Source organism: Schistocerca serialis, chromosome 1 (genome assembly GCF_023864345.2).
Source record: "Schistocerca serialis cubense isolate TAMUIC-IGC-003099 chromosome 1, iqSchSeri2.2, whole genome shotgun sequence".
Taxonomy (NCBI): Eukaryota; Metazoa; Arthropoda; class Insecta; order Orthoptera; family Acrididae; genus Schistocerca; species Schistocerca serialis.
In genome coordinates, this window is record NC_064638.1 from 126,348,352 (window position 1) to 126,371,538 (window position 23,187).

At 47.7% G+C, this 23,187-nt stretch overlaps 1 protein-coding gene and 1 pseudogene across 2 annotated transcripts in view; one reads left to right on the forward strand and one right to left on the reverse strand.

Moving 5' to 3' along the window:
- LOC126463873 (estradiol 17-beta-dehydrogenase 2-like) overlaps window positions 1–23,187 on the forward strand; it is a 229,496-nt gene that overhangs the window by 120,627 nt on the left and 85,682 nt on the right. For both annotated transcript variants that reach the window (XM_050096192.1, XM_050096193.1), the window contains exon 3: window positions 2,100–2,321. In XM_050096192.1, coding sequence (XP_049952149.1) covers window positions 2,100–2,321 — 222 coding nt within the window. The remainder of the gene's footprint in view (window positions 1–2,099; window positions 2,322–23,187) is intronic.
- LOC126425062 (5S ribosomal RNA) lies at window positions 5,824–5,948 on the reverse strand (annotated as a pseudogene).

Here is a 23,187-nt window from a genome sequence, read left to right on the forward strand (position 1 = left end):
GTGTTTTCTATTGGCTCCTGATTCTCACTGAAATTCGTTTTTATGAAATTTTCAGATATTCCAGTGAAGTAGCTGTTGAATGTGTTTGCAGTTCCACTAAACTCTGTAACTTTTTTGTGTGTGTGTAACAAGACTGGATTCTTATTTGTTTTATTTTATTTATCCATTTTGATTTGTGTAATGTCCCAGATATCTTTCATTTACTTGTATAACTTTTTATGTACATATGATTATGCGTTCTTCTTGTTCTAATATTTGCCACCTTAAGAGGGAAGGCACTATCAAAATGCTGCAATACTTTTTGTTGATATGTGTATTCAGCCTTCCAATTCCTTTGACAGCAGGCAAATCTTAACTATTCAATAATAGGTTAATGTGGTTTATGATATTCTAATGAAAATTGTTGCATTTTTTTACTTTAGTATAGTGTTTGCTTGTTCTGCATTAACAATAGTGAAGAGTTTCGAAGCCTTATGGTCGCTGAAAAATGTGTTGTACACTTTTACCACTCACTTACATTTCGCTACCAGACACGTTTTGGTCCAATCCTGCCTGTGTGATTTTCAAGGTTTATTGTGATAGTAAGATTATGTGGCTTTTTGGAGGTTGACTAGAGTGGCTCTGCTAGCATTTAATGAGAAAGTCAATTTTATAGCGATTACAAGCTATGGCCCAACATTTTGTTGCATTGGAGGGTCACACTGGAATCGATTTCACGCACTGCAAACAAATGAACGACATTCCAATATGGCATGTCCAATGGCGTCGGAAGATGTTAAGTATTCTTTCCAGCTACACTGTGAAAGGCTACCATGTCTAGTGAGGTCAGGTTGTATGGTGACCTGACAGACATTCGCCGTGCATCGTAGTATTGAGAACGCATAGATTTAGATCAGAGTGCGCATGTGATTTCATGTTTTCAATGAGTCGTTTGAGTTACATGGAGGCAGTCAGTATTTTCTGTTGGTCACATTACAGGAGTATCGATGCGATGGAGTTTTGCTGCATGTCCTACTGGACGTGATAAAAGAGAGGTAATGAGGAACATAGGTTTCCAAATTGAGGAAATGACCATGTTTCGACATGAATGCACAGTTTACCATAAAGATTACAACGGCCGGCCGGTGTGACCGAGCGGTTCTAGGCGCTTCAGTCTGAAAGCGCACGACTACTACGGTCGCAGGTTCGAATCCTGCCTCGGGCATGGATGTGTGTGATGTCCTTAGTTTAGTTAGGTTTAAGTAGTTCTAAGTTCTAGGGGACTGATGACCTCAGATGTTAAGTCTCATAGTGCTCAGAGCCATTTGAACCATTTGACAGATTACAACGGAAAAAAGGTGGGCAATCGAACTTCCTGGCAGATTAAAACTGTGTGCTTGACCGACACGCGAAATCGGGACTTTTATCTTTCACTGGCAACTCCTCTGCCGACTGAGTTACCTGAGCCTGACTCACAAGCCTTACTCACAGCTTTACTTCCGCCAGTTCCTCGTCTCCTACTTTCCAAACATCACAAAAATTCTCCTAGTGAGACTAGCACTCCTGGAAAGAGGGATATTGTGGAGACATGATTTATTCACCGCATGGAGGATGTTTCCAGAACGGATGGTCACTCTTCAGCAGGTCCGCAGCTCGTAGTCTAGTGGCTAGCATTGTTGCCTCTGGATCACGGGCACCCGGGTTCGATTCCCGGCCGGGTTGGTGACTTTCTCTGCCTGGGGACTGGGTGTTTGTGCTGTCCTCATCATTTCATCATCATTGACAGCGGCTGGACTGGATTGTGTTACAATTGGACTGTGTAAAAATTGGGGCTTTGTACGGGCGCTGATGACTGCGCAGTTGAGCGCCCCACAAACCAAACATCATCATCATAAACTCTTCAGCAGAGTGTGCGCTGATATGATTCTTCCTGGCAGACTAATACTGGCAAAGGTCCTGAGACTTGGTACGGCACACAGTTTGAATCGGCCAGGAAGTTTCATATCAGCGCACACTCCGCTGCAGAGTGAAAATTTCCGTCTGGCAGTTGTGAAATGTTTGTGAATGCAAATATTGGCAGTCAGGAGAGGTATATTTCCTAGTTCTGAGATGCTGCGCAGGTTGCGGCTCTGGCTTCGGGCACGAACTGGCGCGCCGCTTGGACGCGTTGGGTGTGCCTGTGTTCGCCGGCTGCCGGTCCCTTGAGACTCCCGGTGCGCGCAGACTCGCCGCAGACTGCTCCTCCAGGTTACGCGTGCTGCCGCTAGATGTCACCTCAGACCAGCAGGTGGCCGACGCATCCGTTTCCGTACAGGCGGCACTCCAGGACGCATCAGGCACAGGTATCAGGAAACGACGGGAAGGTATTACAAATATGAAACACTTTTAAAATTCAGTCAAGAACACTACAGTGCCCTTTTTTAAATGCTACTAATCTCGGAGTATTAATCCACAATCTTGAGGGATTTTATGGTGGAAAACTACCGCAATTACTTTTACCTGCTGCCACGCTTTAAATAAATTTTGAAGCTGATAGCTTATACCTTGTTACGTGGCTGTAATTTTCCACTATCAAGTGACTGAAGATTTAGAATGAATCCCCAGAAACTAGTAGTACACTACTGGCCATTAAAATTGCTACACCAAGAAGAAATGCAGATAATAAACGGGTATTCATTGGACAAATATATTATACTAGAACTGACATGTGATTGCATTTTCACGCAATTTGGGTGCATAGATCCTAAGAAATCAGTGCCCAGAACAACCACCTCTGGCCGTAATAACGGCCTTGATACGCCTGGGCATTAAGACAAACAGAGCTTGGATGGCGTGTACAGGTACAGCTGCCCATGCAGCTTCAACACGGTACCACAGTTCATCAAGAGTAGTGACTGGCGTATTGTGACGAGCCAGTTGCTCGGCCACCACTGACCAGACGTTTTCAATTGGAGAGAGATCTGGAGAATGTGCTGGCCAGGGCAGCAGTCAAATATTTTCTGTATCCAGAAAGGCCCTTGACCTGCAACGTGCGGTAGTGCATTAACCTGCTGAAATGTAGGGTTTCGCAGGGATCGAATGAAGGGTAGAGCCACGGGTCGTAACACATCTGAAATGTAACGTCCACTGTTCAAAGTGCCGTCAATGTGAACATATGGACACCGAGACGTGTAACCCATGGCACCCCATACCATCACGATGGGTGATACGCCAGTATGACGATGACGAATACACGCATCCAATGTGCGTTCACCACGATGTCGCCAAACACGGATGTGACCATCATGATGCTGTAAACAGAACCTAGATTCATCCGAAAAAATGATGTTTTGCCGTTCATGCACCCAGGTTCGTCATTGAGTACACCATCGCAGGCACTCCTGTCTGTGATGCAGCGTCAAGGGTAACCGTAGCTGTAGTCTCCGAGCTGACAGTCCATGCTGCTGCAAACGTCGTCGAAATGTTGGTGCAGATGGTTGTTGTCTTGCAAAGGTACCCATCTGATGAGTCAGGGATCGAGACGTGGCTGCACGATCCGTTACAGCCATGCGGATAAGATGCCTGTCATCTCGACCGCTAGTGATACGAGGCCGTTGGCATCCAGCACGGCGTTCCGTATTACCCTCCTGAACCCACCGATTCCATATTCTGCTAACAGTCATCGTATCTCGACCAAAGCGAGCAGCAATGTCGTAATACTATAAACCGCAATCGCGATAGGCTACAATCCGACCTTTAACAAAGGCGGAAACGTGATGGTACGCTTTTCTCCTCCTTACACGAGGCAACGTTTCTCCTGGCAACGCCGGTCAACTGCTGTTAGTGTATGAGAAATCCGTTGGAAACTTTCTTCGTGTCAGCACGTTGTAGGTGTCGCCACCTTGTGTGAATGCTCTGAAAAGCTAATCATTTGCATATCGCAGCATCTTCTTCCTGTCGGTTAAATTTCGCGTCTGTAGCACGTCGTCTTCGTGGTGTAGTAATTTTAATGGCCGGTAGTGTATATTCTAAAGGACGCCGTGGCTGAGAGTTTTATTAATAGTAATTAATATCTGCCAAGGACATGTCGTACACGGATAAGATTTTTAAAAACTGACTTTTCTCGTGGCATTATATTGCCATAGAGTTTATAGCCCAGTCCAGTAGGATCCAGTCTACACATATTTCACTGTCTCCCGCTTAGCTGTTCTTGCCACATCGCACTTACATCGTACCAAGTATCCCTAATACTATTGCACCTAATACTATTGCACCAAATCTCTATCGCGAGTGCAATCAGATCCTGTCTCATTACGCCAGCCCACAGAATCAAACGTGATTCTTTCGTACAACCTCTTTCGTTAGCTTCCTATTTACTTCTGTTGATCACATTCTATTCAGCTTTTTACCTAGAGATGTTCTTGACTTATCCAAGTTACTGAATTAAGTCATTCCACTTACGGCTGTTGAAAATATTTATTGTGATTGAAGTTTCTACATTTTGTTGCTTCCGAGCCTTCTGAAAGAAAACATTGTCACCATATGAAATAAGCTGGCACTATAACGAATGTCGGCATTCTCCAAAGGCTTACAGAAGCATTAATATCGTCACCTCGTCTAGCATCGATGCCACAATGATTACCTAGAAATAATCGTTCCCACATTAAGAAACTTGTTTAAATCAACAACACTTTCTTCTTGTTTATTATCTGTTTAAGAAAACTGTATTTTAAAACCGTATACAGCTTTAGAGCAGTTACATTCTGCTGTATATAAATTGACAGAGAAGTAAAACAAATCAGTCTACGTTGGGTGCACCACTTTACGATCGCAGTCATGCAGAAAATGTGCACGAAATCTCCCTTTTATCTGTCAGATATACATGTTGTTTGTTCTAAAATGAGACAAACTACTGGGACCTCACCAACTGATCTCTGGGGTTCGATCACCAGTGAAAGTCTGGGTAATATCGTTGGAACTGATTCATCTTTCCAGTCCAACAGTGTCGTTATTTGATAGTCAACTACTAGCAAACATTAATACTAAAACAGGACTACACATCATCATGTAAAAAACCACTTACTCCCCATGATTATGTGCAACACTCTGGATTCAAAGACCTCTGGTTCGACTCCCAATCAGTAACAGGATTTTAAGGTGACATGTGTCATTTCTTTTAGCTCTGCCAATATTTCTTAAGCGAAAAATGCTAATGCACCATGGTTCGGAGACCACGTTAAATTGTAGGTACACCAATAACTGGCTGGGTGATTCAGTTTAACAGTCGCAGTTAGCAATCCCACCTCCAACAGAACTATACCTAGTAAAGCTCTGCGGCGATCAAACCAGATGTTTTTATTGTTTTTCACTAACTACGATCAATTTCAAAGGACAAATGGCTTCCGCCTCGGGACCTCGTGGTAATCGATGTATCAGACATCTGAAAGTGTAGCACAATGGACATTAATCACCATTTATTCCTTTTTTTAATTTCTTATCTTCAAAACAAAACAAGAAGTACAGTTTTCTGCAACTACTGGAGCGCATCTCGAATTAACAACTGATAACATACACCAAACGAACTGGCAGAAAATTAGGTTTTCATGGTCAATACACATTAACATGATCACCGCCTCAAAATTGGCTTTTGAGCCAAGAAACTAAAAAACTCCTCCCGAACAGGCAATGTAGGCCCAACTCTACCGATCGGCCACCGTGTCATCCTCAGCCCACAGGCGTCACAGGATGTAGCGTGTGGTCAGCACATCGCTCTCCCGGCCATATATCAGTTTCCGAGACCGGAGCCGCTACTTCTCAATCACGTAGCTCTTCAGTTTGCCTCGCAAGGGCTGAGTGCACCCCACTTGCCAACAGCACTCGGCAGACCACATGGTCACCCATCCGAGTGCTAGCCCAGCCCGACAGCGCTTAACTTTGGTGATCTGACATCTGACGGGAACCGGTGTTACCGCCGCGGCAAAGCCGTTGGCGTTTGAGCCAAGGGAGAAAGCAATTCAGAAACGGCTAAATTGTTAAGTTGCTCTCGTGCCGCCGTGGTTAAAGTATACCATGCATGGCGAAAAGACACTATCCAAAACCAAAACCGAGACAACTGTGGTTCATCACGGGCCATAGATGACAATGGTGAATGACAGCTGTGGAGATGTGTACGGACGAATAGAGGTGGTACTGCTGAGCAACTGAGCGCCCAGATGAAACCAAGGGGCTGCCAACACTGTCTGTTCAACGACGGTTCAGCGACCATTGTAGTGTATGTGTGTCAGCAGTAGGCGCCTGTGAAGCATCCGTGATGACTGTTGTCCGTCGACGATGAAGGCTGCAGTCTGCACGCCCATACCGCAGCTGGACGCCCACTGAGTTGCGACAGGTGCCCTTTTCAGATGAACCACATTTCATACTCCATCGGACATACGGCGTGTATGACGTGAAACGTCTGAAAGTGAACACCCTGCAACAATCGTTGGAATGGTTCAGGCGAGAGGCATTGCCTGGGTGAAATCGTCATTCTGGAAGGCACAATGGATCAACACAAGTATGCACCTATCCTTGACGACCATGTCCATCCCTATAAGCAGTTCCTTTTTCCTTGACACAATGCCATCTACCAGTATGACAATGTAATGTGTCACACAGCTCGCAGTGTACATGCATGGTCACCAAACTCCAGTGGCCACCAAACTCCACGGGTTTAAACGCAGCCGAGAATATGTAGGACCACCTCGATCATGCTGTCCGCACCTTGGATACTCACCCAAGAAACCTAGAGTAGCTGGCCACAGTATTGGAGTTGACATGGTTCCACATCTCTTTTCACACCTTTCAGAATTCACCGAGTCTCATCCTGCATATCCCGCACGAGCCTGCTCTGCAATTTGTGGTTGTTGAGCCTTTCAGCAGGTGGTCACGATAATGTGGCTGGATAGGGTATTAATGAATCTTGTGCATTTCCAGCTTCGTACCATCTCAAATATTCATTTTCCAACCATTGATTTCTTTTCTCAAAACAATTTAGAATACTCTGCTCTGTGTAACATGGAGGTACAGCTTTTTGACATCCTGTGATCGCAAACGCAGTCCTCCCTGCCTCCCACGACATACAAAAATTCACATCCTATTCCATACAGGACCCAGAAATCTGTACTGACATCTGCCCTTACTGTAGGTTGTTGACAAGTGGGAAGCATAGTCCCATGTGGCTTTTGGCGCACTCATGTCCTACCAATTCGGTGTACCAGTGTGCTCCGTGACTCATCATTCTACACAATCTCTTCCCATGATTGAGCGTTCATTGGCGGTGCTGCTGCGCCCACATCAATGACAGTACCGAGTTATACGATGTGAGAAAATTACATGTGTGAACTGGAGATTCTTTGCCTCACAGCAAGAAGGTCATTCTGAATGGCGTGGCTGCTCAACACTTATTGTCGTTCAGCAATGTATTGGTGAGTAATTTACTGTGGTGTGGCCTGTGCATTCACTCTAATATGTTGTGGCCTTCTTCCAGAACACTATTGTGATGCAGCTCTTCGCGTTAGTGACTTCGAGGCAAAGGAAATGGGGCAACTGCGAAAAGGACCATGTGGTATATGCATTGTTCCCCCCAATCTTGGAGTAGCTGATGATGAAACCTGTGGTGTGACCGCCAGACACCACACTTGCTAGGTGGTAGCCTTTAAATCGGCCGCGGTCCGTTAGTATACGTCGGACCCGCGTGTCGCCACTTTCAGTGAACTGCAGACCGAGCGCCGCCACATGGCAGCTCTAGTCTAGAGAGACTCCCCAGCACTCGCCCCAGTTGTACAGCCGACTTTGCTAGCAATGCTTCACTGACTACATACGCTCTCATTTGCAGAGACGACAGTTTAGCATAGCCTTCAGCTACGTCATTTGCTACGACCTAGAAAGGCACCATATTCTTCAAGAACGTATTCTGAACTGATAATATTGTGAAACATGTACCGTCAAGAGCGACGTTCATCATTAATGGATTAAAGTTAATTATCAAACCAATTCCGTTCGCTTTCTGAATTCTAATTCCTTTTCATGTTCCAGACCTCACATCAGTATAGTTCTTCCCTCCTCACGCCAGCCTGCGTGAACTAAAACGCGTGCATTTCGGCCTTCTCTAGTAACACGGTGTTGGCTCTTCTGCCAACACAACAAAACCTACCCGTCCCAACCGCGATATGTTCATTTCTTAGCTGGCCGTGGGCGATGTCCCATCCATTTGCTGCTTGCTAACCCTGTTCAGGAGGCTGACTGTACACGTGGATACATGTGGACCCTAGAACACATGCTGTGACCATCCGCTGCAGGAAAGATGGCTAGCATATGCACACAACATAACACGACATCACAAAGTCAATTTGATATCAGTCATCGTGGGCCGGTCTCAAGGCTGTCTGTAAAGAATATCCAGAGTGCCACTTGCAGTCACGAGAGAACAGATGGTAATGAGCACAGGCGACAAATGACAACATAGAAAATACTAGCGACACAGGCAACAGTAGTTGTCGTAGCATATCAGAACATGGCAGTTCAGGCGCAGACCGACCAACACCGATTAAGAAGAATGCATAGTCACCAGACTGTCACGATAGGGACAGTACGTCAGACAGTAATATTAACTGCAAGAGAACTTTAGAAATACAGGGCAGTACTTGCCGCCTTTTAAAGTGACCTAACCTATATGCAGAATCAAGCCATCTGAGGTTCAAAGCATTGATAAGTCCCTCAGATACCGAGTATAGTAGATCGGGCAGGGGCTGTCCAGGAGTAAGAGGCAAGCCCCACCCTCTTCTGAACAGCATGATTGGTAGCGTTCTAGAAATTTAATGTCTTTCCTGTCTTCCTATCTTCCTAACACATAAGTTGTTCATTTCACACATTTCTATTTACTAATTAGTTTTAAGTTCCTATTTCCAAGTATTTAAAACTGCAAATTTGCTAAAATGTAAAACCCTAAGTAACTAAATAAGCTTCATTTTATGTACACGTATAATTCAGTATTGTGGTAACACCACCTTTCTTAGTCACTACATGGCAGCCAAATGTAAGTGCCAGCAATTAAAATAAATTATACAAAACTATAAAATTTCCACGCTTGTCTGTCTTGTTCAAGGCTCTTCATTTCTGGGCAACTATTGGAGTCTACAAGCATTCACACCTTACTGTTGTCCCTCTACAATTTCTACTGTCCACTGTTCCTGTCATTACCAAGTTGACGATTCCTTGATGTATCCAATCAACCGATCGTTTCTTATAGTTAAGTTCTTCCTCAAATTCCTTTAGTTCCTCCACAGTTCTGTAATACCGGAGCCAAGGTAGTCCCTGATTGCCGGCAACCCATATTACACCACAGAGGACGAGGTTGTCTATGCCCAAGGAGTACCAAAAGCACCATGGTAAACACCGCCTATTTACATACAAGATAATGGAAACAGACATTCCAAGCACTACTTCCTGCAGAGGGAGCACGAGCCACGGCCTGCAGGAAGTATCACTACGCCAAAACCTGATTGGCTGGAGACAGCTATTTAGGGGCTAGACCCAGCCTCGCAGTTCATTCGAGGGTTGGGTTCCCTCACTTCCTCATCGAGGACTCGCACTGCCTGGGCTACTCTCAGGGTGTATCTTCGACGTGGAAGAGCCCCAACCGTGCTTGTCGCGTTGTTGCCCGTCTGCACGCCGTCACTGCCGCCGCCGCCGCCTGTTCGCCGCCGCCGCTTGGTCGCCGTCTGTCGGTGCTCGCCGCTTCTTCAGCCGCCGCCGCCACCTCGTCGCCGCTTCTTCAGCCGCCGCCGCTGCCGCCGCCGCTGTCGCCGTCTCTTGGTGCTCGCCGCTTCTTCTGCCGCCGTCTCTCGGTGTTCGCTGCCGCCTGCGATCATGGACGCCCCAACTACCACCATCATCTACACCTCTCCTTCACCTGTCCCCACTGTAACGTCATGGAGTGCTTCCTCTGGGATTCACCCGTCTCATGCACCTCCCCTACTCACAGTCTCCTCCCCATCTATCTCCTCTCCATCGATGTATCCCCACCTGTACGTCACTCCTGCTCCTACCCCTGCTACTGCCCCTGCTGCTTCTTCTGCTCCTGCCTCTGTCCCTGCTCCCAACCCCCCTCCCCCTCCTGTCGCCCGCCGAGACGACTTTCCCCTCTCCCCCCTGCGACTACCACTGCTTCCCCTGCCAGAGTCTCCGCCCGCCGCGCCTCAGTCGCCGCCACAGAGCGCCCTACCCTCTCATCCGGTGCTACTGCCTCACAGGAGGGCCCTGCCTCCCACCACCTCCCCATCCATCCAGTCCCTCATCCCTCCTCCCAGGCAACACCCGCCAAAAAATCTTCCAAATGACCCAGTGGCGACCTCTCCTCTACTCCTTCCTCCAAAAAGCCACTGCCCGCCCCACCTCCCACTGACCCCACTATGGATACCACCCCACCTCCCTCCTCTCCAGCCCCCTCCCTGTATACCTTTGTCCTAGCCAACCCTGATCCGAAATTCCTGGATGCCCGCACCCTCACCCTTGAAATCCAGAAGTACATCCCCAGTGCACCCATCACCCAACTTATCCCTCGCAGAGACTCTGTCCTCATCAAGTCTCCCTCTCCGTCCTTCCATACTGATCTCCTCCGGCGCCTTCCCCGCATCACCTTTGGGCCCACACATCCCTCACCCCATTCCTTACATCCTCCTCTCCTCGTCAACCCCAACCACCTCATCGTCCGCCGACCCTCACTGCCCTCATCACAAAACTCAGCCCTGTGGTCACGGAGGCTGAGGTGTTGGCGGAACTGAATGCCCACCCCTCCCTGAAAGTCTGCTCTGCCCACCGTATTTACAACTCCTCTGGCGCTGCTTTCCTCATGCGTATCTTTACAGAGTCCGCCTCCTCCATCGACCACCTCCTCACGCAGGGAGCCCTGATTTTCAACCGCCGCCACCCTGTTGACCCGTCCCGTTCCCCTCCTCAATCCTACCGCTGCCAGCGTTGTCTTCTGTACAATGACCACCTCACCCAAAACTGCAAGAACCCACCCACCTGCCCCCATTGTAAAGCCTCCCACTTCCTCAAACAGTGTCCCAACCTCGCCTCCCCCCATCCTGCAACACCTGCAATGAACCTCCCCCCACCTATTCCTCCAAATGCAAAGCCAAGCCCCCTCCCACCAACCCTGAACTCACTGTCCCCGTTCGCCCCATTAACCCACCTATCCACCCTAACAATTCCCTCCGCCCTCCCCCTACAGCAGAAGACATCATCCGGTTCCTCACCGTCGTCCTGCAGAACATCCACCCCTTCCAGCACCCCCACACACTCCAGCAGATTTCCCTCACTGCCCACTCTGTTTTCCACTTAAACACCTACGCCACATACCCCCACAACCAGGCCCACTTTACCTTCACCCGCCTAGACACCCTCGTTTAAGCCCCTCTCTCCCCTTCCCACACCCTTCCCACACCCACCCCATGGCTCGTCAACAGTATCGTCTCCTCTACCTCAACATTCGCTCCCTCCCTGCAAAAAAGTACCTCTTCATGCATACCCTCTCCCAGCACCAGGTTGACTCCTTCATCCTTAATGAAACCTTCCTCCAACCCCACCATGTGGTCCGCATCTCCCCTTATCTCCTTCACCGTACTGACAATCCCCTTCCCCTAGCTCGAGGTGGGGTTGCTATCGGCCACCTTAGGCATCTCCCTGTCCGGCCACAACCCCTCCTCAATGACCCAACCGAACAACTTCTCCTGAGCCTCTTTTTTTTTTTTTTTTGCCCTCCCTCACCGTCACCAGTGCCACTATCTATATTCGCCCCGCAGCTCCTCTCCCCTTTGACTTCATTTCCCATGTTGACCGTACCTTCTCCACCTATGTGATCGCCGCTGACCTCAACATCCACAGCCGTGACCCTGCCACCCTTCGGCGGTGGCATTAGTTCCTTGCCACCCTCCATGGTGACGTTCCTCTCCCACAGCACACCCGTCCTGAAAGTAACTCCACCCCGATGTTATCCTCGCTTCCCCCAACCTCCTTGGTCGCATTGCCGTTGATGTCCTCGATCCCGTCGGTAGTGACCATCTGCCTGTCCTTCTCACCATCTCCTCTACCCGTCCTGCCACTGCAGCCACCCGCCCACCTGCCCCTCCAAAATCTGTCCATGACTACCACCGTGCCAATTGGGATGCCTACCGGGAATCCATTGCCTTACAGGTCGAAAGTACCCCCTCACTTTCCACCACCCTGATGACATCACCCATGCCTCTTCCTTCCTTCAGAAGACCATCACTGACGCTGTGGAGGCTCATGTCCCTACCAAACTCATCCACCCTCACTGCCCTACGCTTCCTCCACAGGCCGTCCTTCTTCTGCGTGAATCCCGCAGGCTCTACCGCTCCTTCCTCCACACTCGTGACCAGGATACTCTCACCCGCCACCGGCAATTACAGCGACATATCCGGAACCTCCTTACAGCAAAGAAACGCCGGGACTGGCGTCAGACATGCACCCGCCTCAACTCCACCCTCCCTGTCAACTCCTCCAAGTACTGGTCAGCCTCCCACCGCCTTACTGGTAGCCATCCCACCCCACATTACCCCATCCTCCATGACGATCGACCCTTTCCTGACAACCTCAGTAATGCTAACCATTTTGCTTCCCACCTGTCTGAGGTCTTCTCCATTCCTGACGATCCTCATTTTGATTACTCCCTCTTCCCCACTGTCCTTGACCGCACTGACACCTCTGTCCCCCGCTCGCCCCTAGCTTCCAGTACTTGGATCGGCTACCCCCCTCCGACATCAACACTCCCATCACCATGCAAGACATCACACTCGTCCTCCACTCCAAACGAAACACTGCCCCTGGTCATGATGGCGTCACCTACCGTCACCTCAAGGAATCCCCTCCATCCTTCCTGTCTGTCCTTGCTACCCTGTACAATGTCCTCCTCTCCACTGGATTTTACCCTGACCTGTGGAAGACTTCCCGTGTCCTGCTGTTCCCTAAGCCTAACAAACCCCCCTCTGCTACCTCTTCCTATCGTCCCATCTGCCTCACCTCCATGTTCAGTAAGGTCTTTGAGGCCATCCTCTCTCGCCGTATCCACCACCACCTTAACCAGCACCGCCTCCTTCCTCTTACCCAATGTGGCTTCCGGCCTTCCTTCTCTGCTGACGACCAGCTCCTTAACCTTACCCATCTTCTTTCCCTCCAACTTAACTCCCGTCGCTCTGCTATCTTTGTTTCCCTTGATCTCCAGAACGCCTATGACCGTGTCTGGCATCCCGGGCTCCTTTTCAAACTCCTGACCTATGCTCTCCCCATCAACTTCGTCCGTCTCGTTGCTTCCTTCCTCTCCCATCGTCCCTCCTATGTGACTATCCACAATTCCAACTCCCGTACTTTCTACCCCTCTGCCGGCGTGCCCCAAGGTTCTGTCCTTTCCCCTCTCCTCTATCTCCTGTTCACTGCTGATATGCCCAAACCTCCCCCTCCTGTTCATCTTCTCCAGTTCGCTGATGACACCGCCTTCCTAGCCCTTTATCCTACCCTTCAATGGTCCCAACGTACCCTCCAAACCCACCTTGACCAATTCACCGCTTGGTGCAACCAGTGGTTCCTCCGTGTTAATCCCTCCAATACCCAGGCAATCATCATAGGCCGCACCACCCGCTCCTTCCGCCTCCATGATTTCTACCTTACCATTTACGGCTGTCCTATCCACCTCACTCCTACCCTCAAATACCTTGGCCTCACACTCGACCGCCACCTCACCTGGACTCCCCATCTCCTTACCATCCAAAACAAAGCTCACAACCGCCTCCGCCTCCTGAAACTCCTGTCCGGCCGGACGTGGGGTCTGCATCCTTCCACCATCCTTCACACCTACAAATCCATGATCCGCCCCATCCTTTGTTATGCCAGCATCGCTTGGATTTCCGCCCCTCCCCGGTTCTATAAAGCCCTCCAAATCCTCGAACGCCATGCACTCCGCCTCGCCTTCCGCATCCGCCTTCCATCACCCATGCGCATCCTCTATGACGTCATCCCCTTCCCCCACCTTCTCCTTTTCCTTGAACACATCCGCACACTATATATTGTCCGCCGCCTTGATCCCCCTCACCCCCTGGTGTCTCCCTTCCTCTCCACTCCCAACCAGTTGCCGCGCCTTTACCGTTGTGTCCCTCCCTCTCTCCATCTCCACACCCTCCATCTCCTTTCCCAACACAACTTCCACCGTCTACCACTCCCGGATGATGAGCTTCGCCCTGCCATCTACCCTTCCTACCAACTCTAACCCCCTCTTCCTGCCTCCTCCTCAGGGCTCCCTCTCCTCCCCCTCCCTCCTTCTGAGCGGATTTCCCCTCCTACTCCCCGTCCATCTCTTGTGCCTTCTTTCAGTGTCTCTGCGCTCCCTCCTGCCCTGTCTTCCCTTTTCCTCTCCCACCCCATGTGTCTCCTGCCTCTTTGTGAACCCACGGTTGCCCCTCCTCGCTTCATCCCGCCGCTTCCCCAGCTGCCCCATACTCTCCCCTCCTTTTCCATCCTCTTCGACCTTCCCTCGGCAGGTCGAGCCTGGTAGTTTTATTCTTTGTCGTGTGTGCTCCAAGTGGGTTTTAAGTGTGTTGTTTCGGAGTGTTTTTAATACTGTGGCCAACTTTTAACCTGTGCATGCGCATCCAGTGTCTTCTCTGTGTTTTAAGAATCGCCAACTGTGTTTTTAACTTTCTGGTGACTTTTTTAACTGTCCCCAATGAACTTCTACATGTCAGTGTATTTTTACCTCCATTTTCTCCCCTTACAGTGTTTTAAGTTCCCCTTTTTTACCTCCTTATGTATGTATTATTTTATTGTTGTTTTAGTTGTCATGTCACTCGGCTGAAGAGCGGCGGATTGTGCTGCTGACAGCCCTTACGGGCACTTTACGTGCCACTGTCATTACCTCCCTTTCCTGTTCCAGTCGCGTATGGTTCGCGGGAAGAACGACAGCCGGAAAGCCTCCGTGCACGCTCGAATCTCTCTAATTTTACATTCGTGATCTCCTTGGGAGGTATAAGTAGGGGGAAGCAATATATTCGATACTTCATCCAGAAACGCACTCTCTCGAAACCTGGACAGCAAACTACAACGCGATGCAGACCGCCTCTCTTGCAGAGTCTGCCACTTGAGTTTTCTAAACATCTCCGTAACGCTATCAACGCTTACCAAATAACCCTATGAGGAAACGCGCCGCTCTTCTTTGGATCGTCTCTATCTCCTTTGTCAACCCGATCTGGTACGGATCCCACACTGATGAGCAATACTGAAGTATACGTCGAACGAGTGTTTTGTAAGCCACCTTCTTTGTTGATGGACTACATTTTCTAAGGACTCTCCCAATGAATCTCAACATGGCATCCGCCTTACCAACATTTAATTTTATATGACCATTCCACTTCATATCGTTCCGTAGGCATACTCTCAGATATTTTACAGAAGTAACTGCTACCAGTGTTTGTTCCGCTATCATATAATAGTACAATAAAGGATCCTTCTTTCTATGTATTCGTAAAACATTACATTTGTCTTTGTTAAGGGTCAGTTGCCACTCCCTGCACCAAGTGCCTATCCGCTGCAGATCTTCCTGCATTTCGCTGCAATTTTCTAATGCTGCAACTTCTCTGTATACTACAGCATCATCCGCGAAAAGCCGCATGGAACTTCCGACACTATCTACTAGGTCATTTATATATATTGTGAAAAGCAATGGTCCCATAACACTCCCCTGTGGCATGCCAGAGGTTACTTTAACGTCTGTAGACGTCTCTCCATTGATAACAACATGCTGTGTTCTGTTTGCTAAAAACTCTTCAATCCAGCCACACAGCTGGTCTGATATTCCATAGGCTCTTACTTTATCAGGCGACAGTGCGGAACTGTATCGGACGCCTTCCGGAAGTCAAGGATAATGGCATCTATCTGGGAGCCTGTATCTAATATTTTCTGGGTCTCATGAACAAATAAAGCGAGTTGGGTCTCACGCGATCGCTGTTTCCGGAATCCATGTTGATTCCTACAGAGTAAATTCTGGGTTTCCAGAAACATGATACGCGAGCAAAAAACATGTTCTAAAATTCTACAACAGATAGATGTCAGAGATATAGGCCTATAGTTTTGCGCATCTGCTCGACGACCCTTCTTGAAAACTGGAACTACCTGTGCTCTTTTCCAATCATTTGGAACCTTCTGTTCCTCTACAGACTTGCGGTACACGGCTGTTAGAAGAGGGACAAGCAGGATGAAAAGCAGTAGAAACTCTCGCCGTGTGCGGTCGGGCATTATCTTACTAAAGTATAAGCCCAGTATGGCTTGCCGTGAAGGGCAACAAAATGGGGTGTAGAAAATCGTCGACGTACCGGTGTGCTGTAAGGATGCCGCAGATGGCAACTAAAGGGGTCCTGATATGAAAGGAAATGGTATCCTCGAACATCAGTCCTGTTTGTCGGACCATATGGCGGGCGACAGCTGGGCCATTTCCCACTACTATCTGGAACGTCTCCAGACTCGTCTTCGCTGGTCACTGGGGCTCAGTTCGAAGCGGGACTCATCGCTGAAGACAACTCTACTCCAGTCAATGAGATTCCAGGCCCAAAACGTGTCCGTAGACCCTCCAGACAGCGGTGGTATATCGCCCAACAAACAGGAGTTATGGTCTGGGATGTCATTTCTTTTCATAGCAAGACTCCTTTGGTTGTCATCCGCAGCACCCTTACGACACGATGGTACGTCGACGATATTCTAACCCGCGTTTCATTGCCCTTCGTTGGAAGCCCTCCCCGGCTTGTACACTACTGGCCATTAAAACTGCTACACCATGAAGAAATGCAGTTGATAAACGGGTATTCATTGGACAAATATATTATACTAGAACTGACATGTGATTACATTTTCACGCAATTTGGGTGCATAGATCATGAGAAATCAGTACCCAGAACAACCACCTCTGGCCGTAATAAAGGCCTTGATACGCCTGGGCATTGAGTCAGAGCTTGGATTGCGTGTACAGGTACAGCTGCCCATGCAGCTTCAACACGATACCACAGTTCATCAAGAGCAGTGACTGGCGTATTGTGACGAGCCAGTCGTTCGACCACCATTGACCAGACGTTTTCAATTGGTGAGAGATGTCGAGAATGTGCTGGCCAGGGCAGCAGTCGAATATTTTCTGTATCCAGAAAGGACCGTACAGGACCTGCAACATGCGGTCGTGCATTATCCTGCTGAAATGTAGGGTTTCACAGGGATCGAATGAAGGGTAGAGTCACGGGTCGTAACACATCTGAAATGTAACGTCCACTGTTCAAAGTGCCGTCAATGCGAACAAGAGGTCACCGAGACGTGTAACCAATGGCACCCCATATCATCACGCCGGGCGATACGCAAGTATGGCGTGACGAATACACGCTTCCAATGTGCGTTCACAGCGATGTCGCCAGACACGGATGCGACCATCATGATGCTGTAAACAGAACCTGGATTCATCTGCAAAAATGACGTTTTGCCATTCGTGCACCCAGGTTCGTCGTTGAGTATACCATCGCAGGCGCTCCTGTCTGTGATGCAGCGTCAAGGGTAACAGCAGCCATGGTCACCGAGCTGATAGTCCATGCTGCTGCAAACGTCGTCGAACTGTTCGTGCAGATGGTTGTTGTCTTGCAAACGTCCCCATCTGTTGACTCAGGGATCGAGACGTGGCTGCACGATCCGTTACAGCCATGCGGATAAGATGCCTGTCATCTCGACTGCTAGTGATACGAGGCTGTTGGGATCCAGCACGGCGTTCCGTATTACCATCCTGAACCCATTGATTCCATATTCTGCTAACAGTCATTGGATCTCAACCAACGCGAGCACCAATTTCGCGTTACAATAAACCGCAATCGCGATAGGCTACAATCCGACCTTTATCAAAGTCGGAAACGTGATGGTACGCATTTCTGCTCCTTACAGGAGGCATCACAACAACATTTCAACAGGCAACGTCGGTCAACTGCTGTTTGTGTATGAGAAATCGGTTGGAAACTTTCCTCGTGTCAGCACATTGTAGATGTCGCCACAATGCTCTGAAAGCTTATCATTTGCATATCACAATATCTTTTTCCTGTTGGTAAATTTCGCGTCTGTAGCACGTCATCTTCGTGGTGTAGTAATTTTAATGGCCAGTAGCGTATTTCCGCAACATAATACCCACCCGCGCATGGCGAGAGTTCTCCCCCTTGCCTCGTACTTGCCAGACACTACCATGGTCAGCAAGGTCGCCGGATCTCTCCCAGTTGAGAACGTTTGGAACAATATGGGCAGGGTCCCCCAACTATCTCGTGATTTTGACAATCTAAGGCGCCATTTGGACGAATTTGGCACGATATCCCTCAGGAGAGCATCCAACAACTATCAGTCAATGGCAAGCCGAATAACTGCTTGCATATGGGCCAGAAGTTGACCAATGCGTTATTGATTTGCTGAATTGGTGAACCTCTTTGCCTTGAATAACTCATTCAATTTTTTCTGAAATTGTATTAACTTGTTTGTCTGTTTATGAACATCACATAATTCCTTCATACGTCGTTCCTTTTTTTCTGAAATAGTGTTTCTTTCTTGTCTGGACTGTTTGTAGTTTACGTTTTACTTCCGTCAAATACCTTCAGAAAATACTTCCTAACGTTTAAATTTATATTCATGTTAACATATTTCACTTCTCAAAAAATGCGTTTCTTGTTATCGCCAGTTTGTTTTTATATCCTCTCTACTTCGACCATAGTGCTTACTTCATTCCCAAAACAATAAAACTCATCTACTGGTTTCCTTAATCAATTTTGTCAACGTTCATTTTTAACAGGTTTTAAAGACTCTGTCCATCCTGAATGCAGAGTCTTGCGGCGATAATATTGAATTAAATGTTCTCGGGTTTCCAACCATGTCAATTGCTTAAAACTACACGAGCTTTCGGCCAAGCACTCCTTGGCCATTGTCAAGTGGTATGACTGCCAGTGGGCTGTTGGTGCGCCCTTATATACGCTAGCTGCCGGCTGTGACGTCACTGGTGCCCGTGACATTGCCATATATGGGCATGTTTTGAGTCGGCTTTCGATGTACCCTCTTCAACCGCGCGATCACTGGATCGCAGCGCTGAGCTGCAAGCCACCGTCTCTATTGAGAGTGTCTGCGTTAGTTTTTATTTCAATAGCTTCCTTTATTAAACTGCCCCAGAAGCCGTTAGTGCGAGCCACGACAGAGGTCAAATTTTATGTGGTGACAGTTTTCTAACGCATGTTCAGCTAACACAGATTTCTCTGGATATCGTAGGCTACAATACCTCTCATGCTCTTTCCTGCGTTGTTCCACAGTGTGCACTGTTTGTCCGATGTACTTCTGGCCACACTCACAAGGTATTTCGTAGACTCCAGGTATTCTGAGACCTACTGCGTCTTTAACTGGTCTCAGTAATCGACGGATTTTCGTTGGAGGCCTGAAGATTGATTTGATCTTGTGTCTTTTCAACAGCCGGCTTATCTTGCCCGACACAGAGCCACAGAATGCCAGCAAAGCAAGTTTCTTTTCCTGCTCTTCGTCGGTGGTCTTATTCTGATATTTCCCAGAAATCACTTCTTTCACTTGATGGGCGCTGTAGCCGTTATTCCTGAAAACCTTGCGTAGGTGGCTCAGTTCATCGGGCAGGTTATCGTCGTGTGATATTACTCTTGCACGATGCAAAATGTAATATTGTGCGCTTCTGTGGTGGATGATGATGGCTGGTGGCGTGCAGGTACAGGTCTGTGTGAGTGGGTTTTCTGTAGACGCTGTGGCCAAGGCACCCATTTCGTTTACGGTGGACGAGGTCGTTGAGGAAGTGCAATGCGTTATCTTTTTCCACCTCCATAGTGAACTGGATATTACCGTTGATGCCATTGAGGTGTTCCAAAAACTCGTCTAGTTTCTCGCGTCCGTGTGACCAAATGACGAACGTGTCGTCAACGTATCGAAAGAAACACTTTGGCTTCAATGGCGCAGTATCTTTGGCAATATCCTCAAAATTCTCCATGAAGAGGTTTGCAATTGACGCGGTTGGAAACCCGAGAACATTTCATTCTATCCATCCTGTTCTAACAGCCACAAATTTACTGTTAACTTACAGAACTAGCGGCAAACCTCAAAGTTTTGTTTCTTCTTCGTGAACTTAAATTCCCTTCCCAAATTTCTCCTTCGATTCCTTCACAGCTGGCTCACTGTACGGACCGAATAATATCGGGCATAGGCTATAAACTTCTCTCACTTACGTTTCAATTACTGCTTTCCTTTAATGTATTTTGACGCTTTTTATTACATCCTGGTATCTGTTCAAATCATTCACTGTAATAATTCGCTGTAATCGTCAGTGAACCTTACCATCAACATGTTGTTGCCGACGACTGTGTAAGTTGGCGGCAGTGGTCTTTCCCAAATCCAGCCATTCGTGGTACACACTTGGCATGTGAGAAAATCAGTTCTTGCGTAACGTCATAGACAGACTGTCCTACGCACTAGGTACCTCTAACCTGACGGCTAGTACGAGAGAATGACGTCCCTGTCTCATCATAAGCCGAACTATTACATTCGCCAGCAGTAATGCTTAGAAGGAGAACGCGCCTACCCCGGTCATCACCGATTTGGTACAAATATGTGGCGCATGCAGAGCTTGACCAGAAATGAAAGTAACAGAAGTGGAAGTTCCAGATGTGTTGGGTTGGGTTGTTGTGGGGGAGGAGACCAGACAGAGAGGTCATCGGTCTCGTCGGAGTAGGGAAGGACGGGGAAGGAAGTCGGCCGTGCCCTTTCAAAGGAACGTTCCCGGCATTTGCCTGTAGCGATTTAGGGAAATCACGGAAAACCTAAATCAGGATGGCCGGACACGGGACTGAACCGTCGTCCTCCCGTATGCGAAGTTCCAGATGGTCAATCGTTCAAAAATCTTGGCATTTTTTGGCGCCGTCGGGCGGTGTATGAGTCATTTATGTTAGCATAGTTTTCAGGCAGCGATTGACATAGCGAAAAGAGTGCACAACTGTAGTACGAAGATTTCACTTCCTTTATTTTCAACTTTTACGTTGCTTACACTAAAAATAAATCGACATAGCGCCCAGTATACTGTATTTATTAACATTTTCATAAAAGCCGTGAAAAGGAAAGACAAAGGAAAACTAGGGACTACAAAAAAATTTCCAAGAAAGGATTGTATGAAGGTCATTCAATATTTAAAGAGACAAATTGATCCGGGGAAAAACTGTTAGTAGGCCAAGTTGGGTACTTTTATGGCTTTAAGTTGGCATCACTGGGATGAGCCCTGATCAGCTGATGTATCATCATTGTTTTGTTTATAACCTCAAAAATACATTTGAAGATGGCGAGTCCGCATGAAACGTCCACATTAGCTGAACAAAGTTCTGTTATTCGTTTTTTACTTGCTGAAGGCGAGAAACCAATGAATATATACTGTAGAATGTCTAAAATTTATGGTGAATGTTGTATGAATCGTGTAAATTTTTACAGGTGGATAGAGCAGTTCAAAAATGGCCGCGACTCAGTGACTGACGAACACCGTTCTGGCCGACCAGTTGCAGTTTCACCTCCCACACTTGAAAGTCGAATTGAAGACATTATTCGTGCCGACCGCCATTTGACTGTGGAAATGATAGTTGATAGGGTTCAAGTTAGTATGGTACAGTTCATAACATTATCTGTAACAAGCTGAAGTAACGCAGAAAAAATGCAAGATGGGTCCCAAAGGAGTTAACGTGGCTACACGAGGAACCAAAGTTGAGAGTGTGCACAGAGCTAAAGGGACGTTATGAAAGAGAAGACGAGCACTTCCTCAACAACATTTTAACTCATGATGAAACTTGGGTCCACTATTATGACCCAGAATCAGAAAGATAAAGTATGGAGTGGAAGCACACCTACTCACCTGTCTAGGAAAAATTCGAAACCCAAGCATCAGCAGGAAAAGTCATGTTGACGGTGTTTCGGGATGCTGAAGGTCCAGTTATTTGTGATTATCTCGAAGAGGAGTGTACAATGAACAGCCAATACTACTCGGTTTTGTATCCTGCCTGGATAGGCAGTGCGTGTGTCTGCTCCTGTGAACTGCTTCTGTAATATACGACGCGAGTGAAGAATGCGAGTGGGAGAAAGGGAAGGTGAAGCACTTCGATACTGCAGGTAACTTTAACACTTTTATTAGAGTCAAAAAAACACCAGTAAATATCAAATGCATACATAACTTTGGCTGTGATGAGCACGTAGGTGTGAAGCCGTAGTCCAAGTCTAAGCCTATGAAGTTAGGATGACCATTCTGTATAATCTCAAAATCTAACAAATACTCTTTGCTGTTAAAACTTTAACTGAGCGTAACTGATACAAAGTCTCAATAGCAAGCTAGCCCTCTCGATAGTAGAAGCGATATTTCCAGGCCGTCTGCTCTTGATGAAAATGGGCAAAAATCAAGACGGCACTCGCTGAGCTCAACGGTGTCGGTCAAGGGACGTGCACCTACGTTGTGGCATCGTAACTATCGACGCCATACTGGGATTTGCTTTTAAATAAAGTGAAGTCTGCCATGAGAGAGAGACATCGTGGATCTCAGAGGAGAGGTGTGATTCTCCATCAAGACAACGCACGTCGTCATATTGGGCTGGGAAGTATAGCCTGTTCCCCCTTAAAGTCCTGATTTGGCACCCAGTGATTTCCATTGGTTTGGTGCACTGGAGGAGGCATTCCGTGGGAAGAGGTTCCAGGGCAACGAGGAATTGAAAAAGTTTGTGGGAAATTGGTTCAAACATCAATATAAAGAGTTCTTTGCAGCCGGAATAAAAAAGCTTTTAACCCTTTGGGACAAGTGCATAAATGTTCAAGGGGATTATGTTGAAAAGTAGAAAAAGTATTGATTTGTAAAAATAAACGCTTTTTTCTCCAGACCAATTTGTCACTTTAATTACTGAATCATCCTGTACTCACAGCGTCCTCGAGGGCCCTGCAAATAATTTTCGAAGAAGGGGTTGTAATTAAAGCGTACAGGACTTCGTATTCCATTAGTTTCATTTTGCCTCTCGAGCAGCCCTTGATACCTGTATGCGAATGTAGGTTCCCCGTGTGGTTACGACTACAGAATTCATTCGATGTCACAGCTCGTGGTCT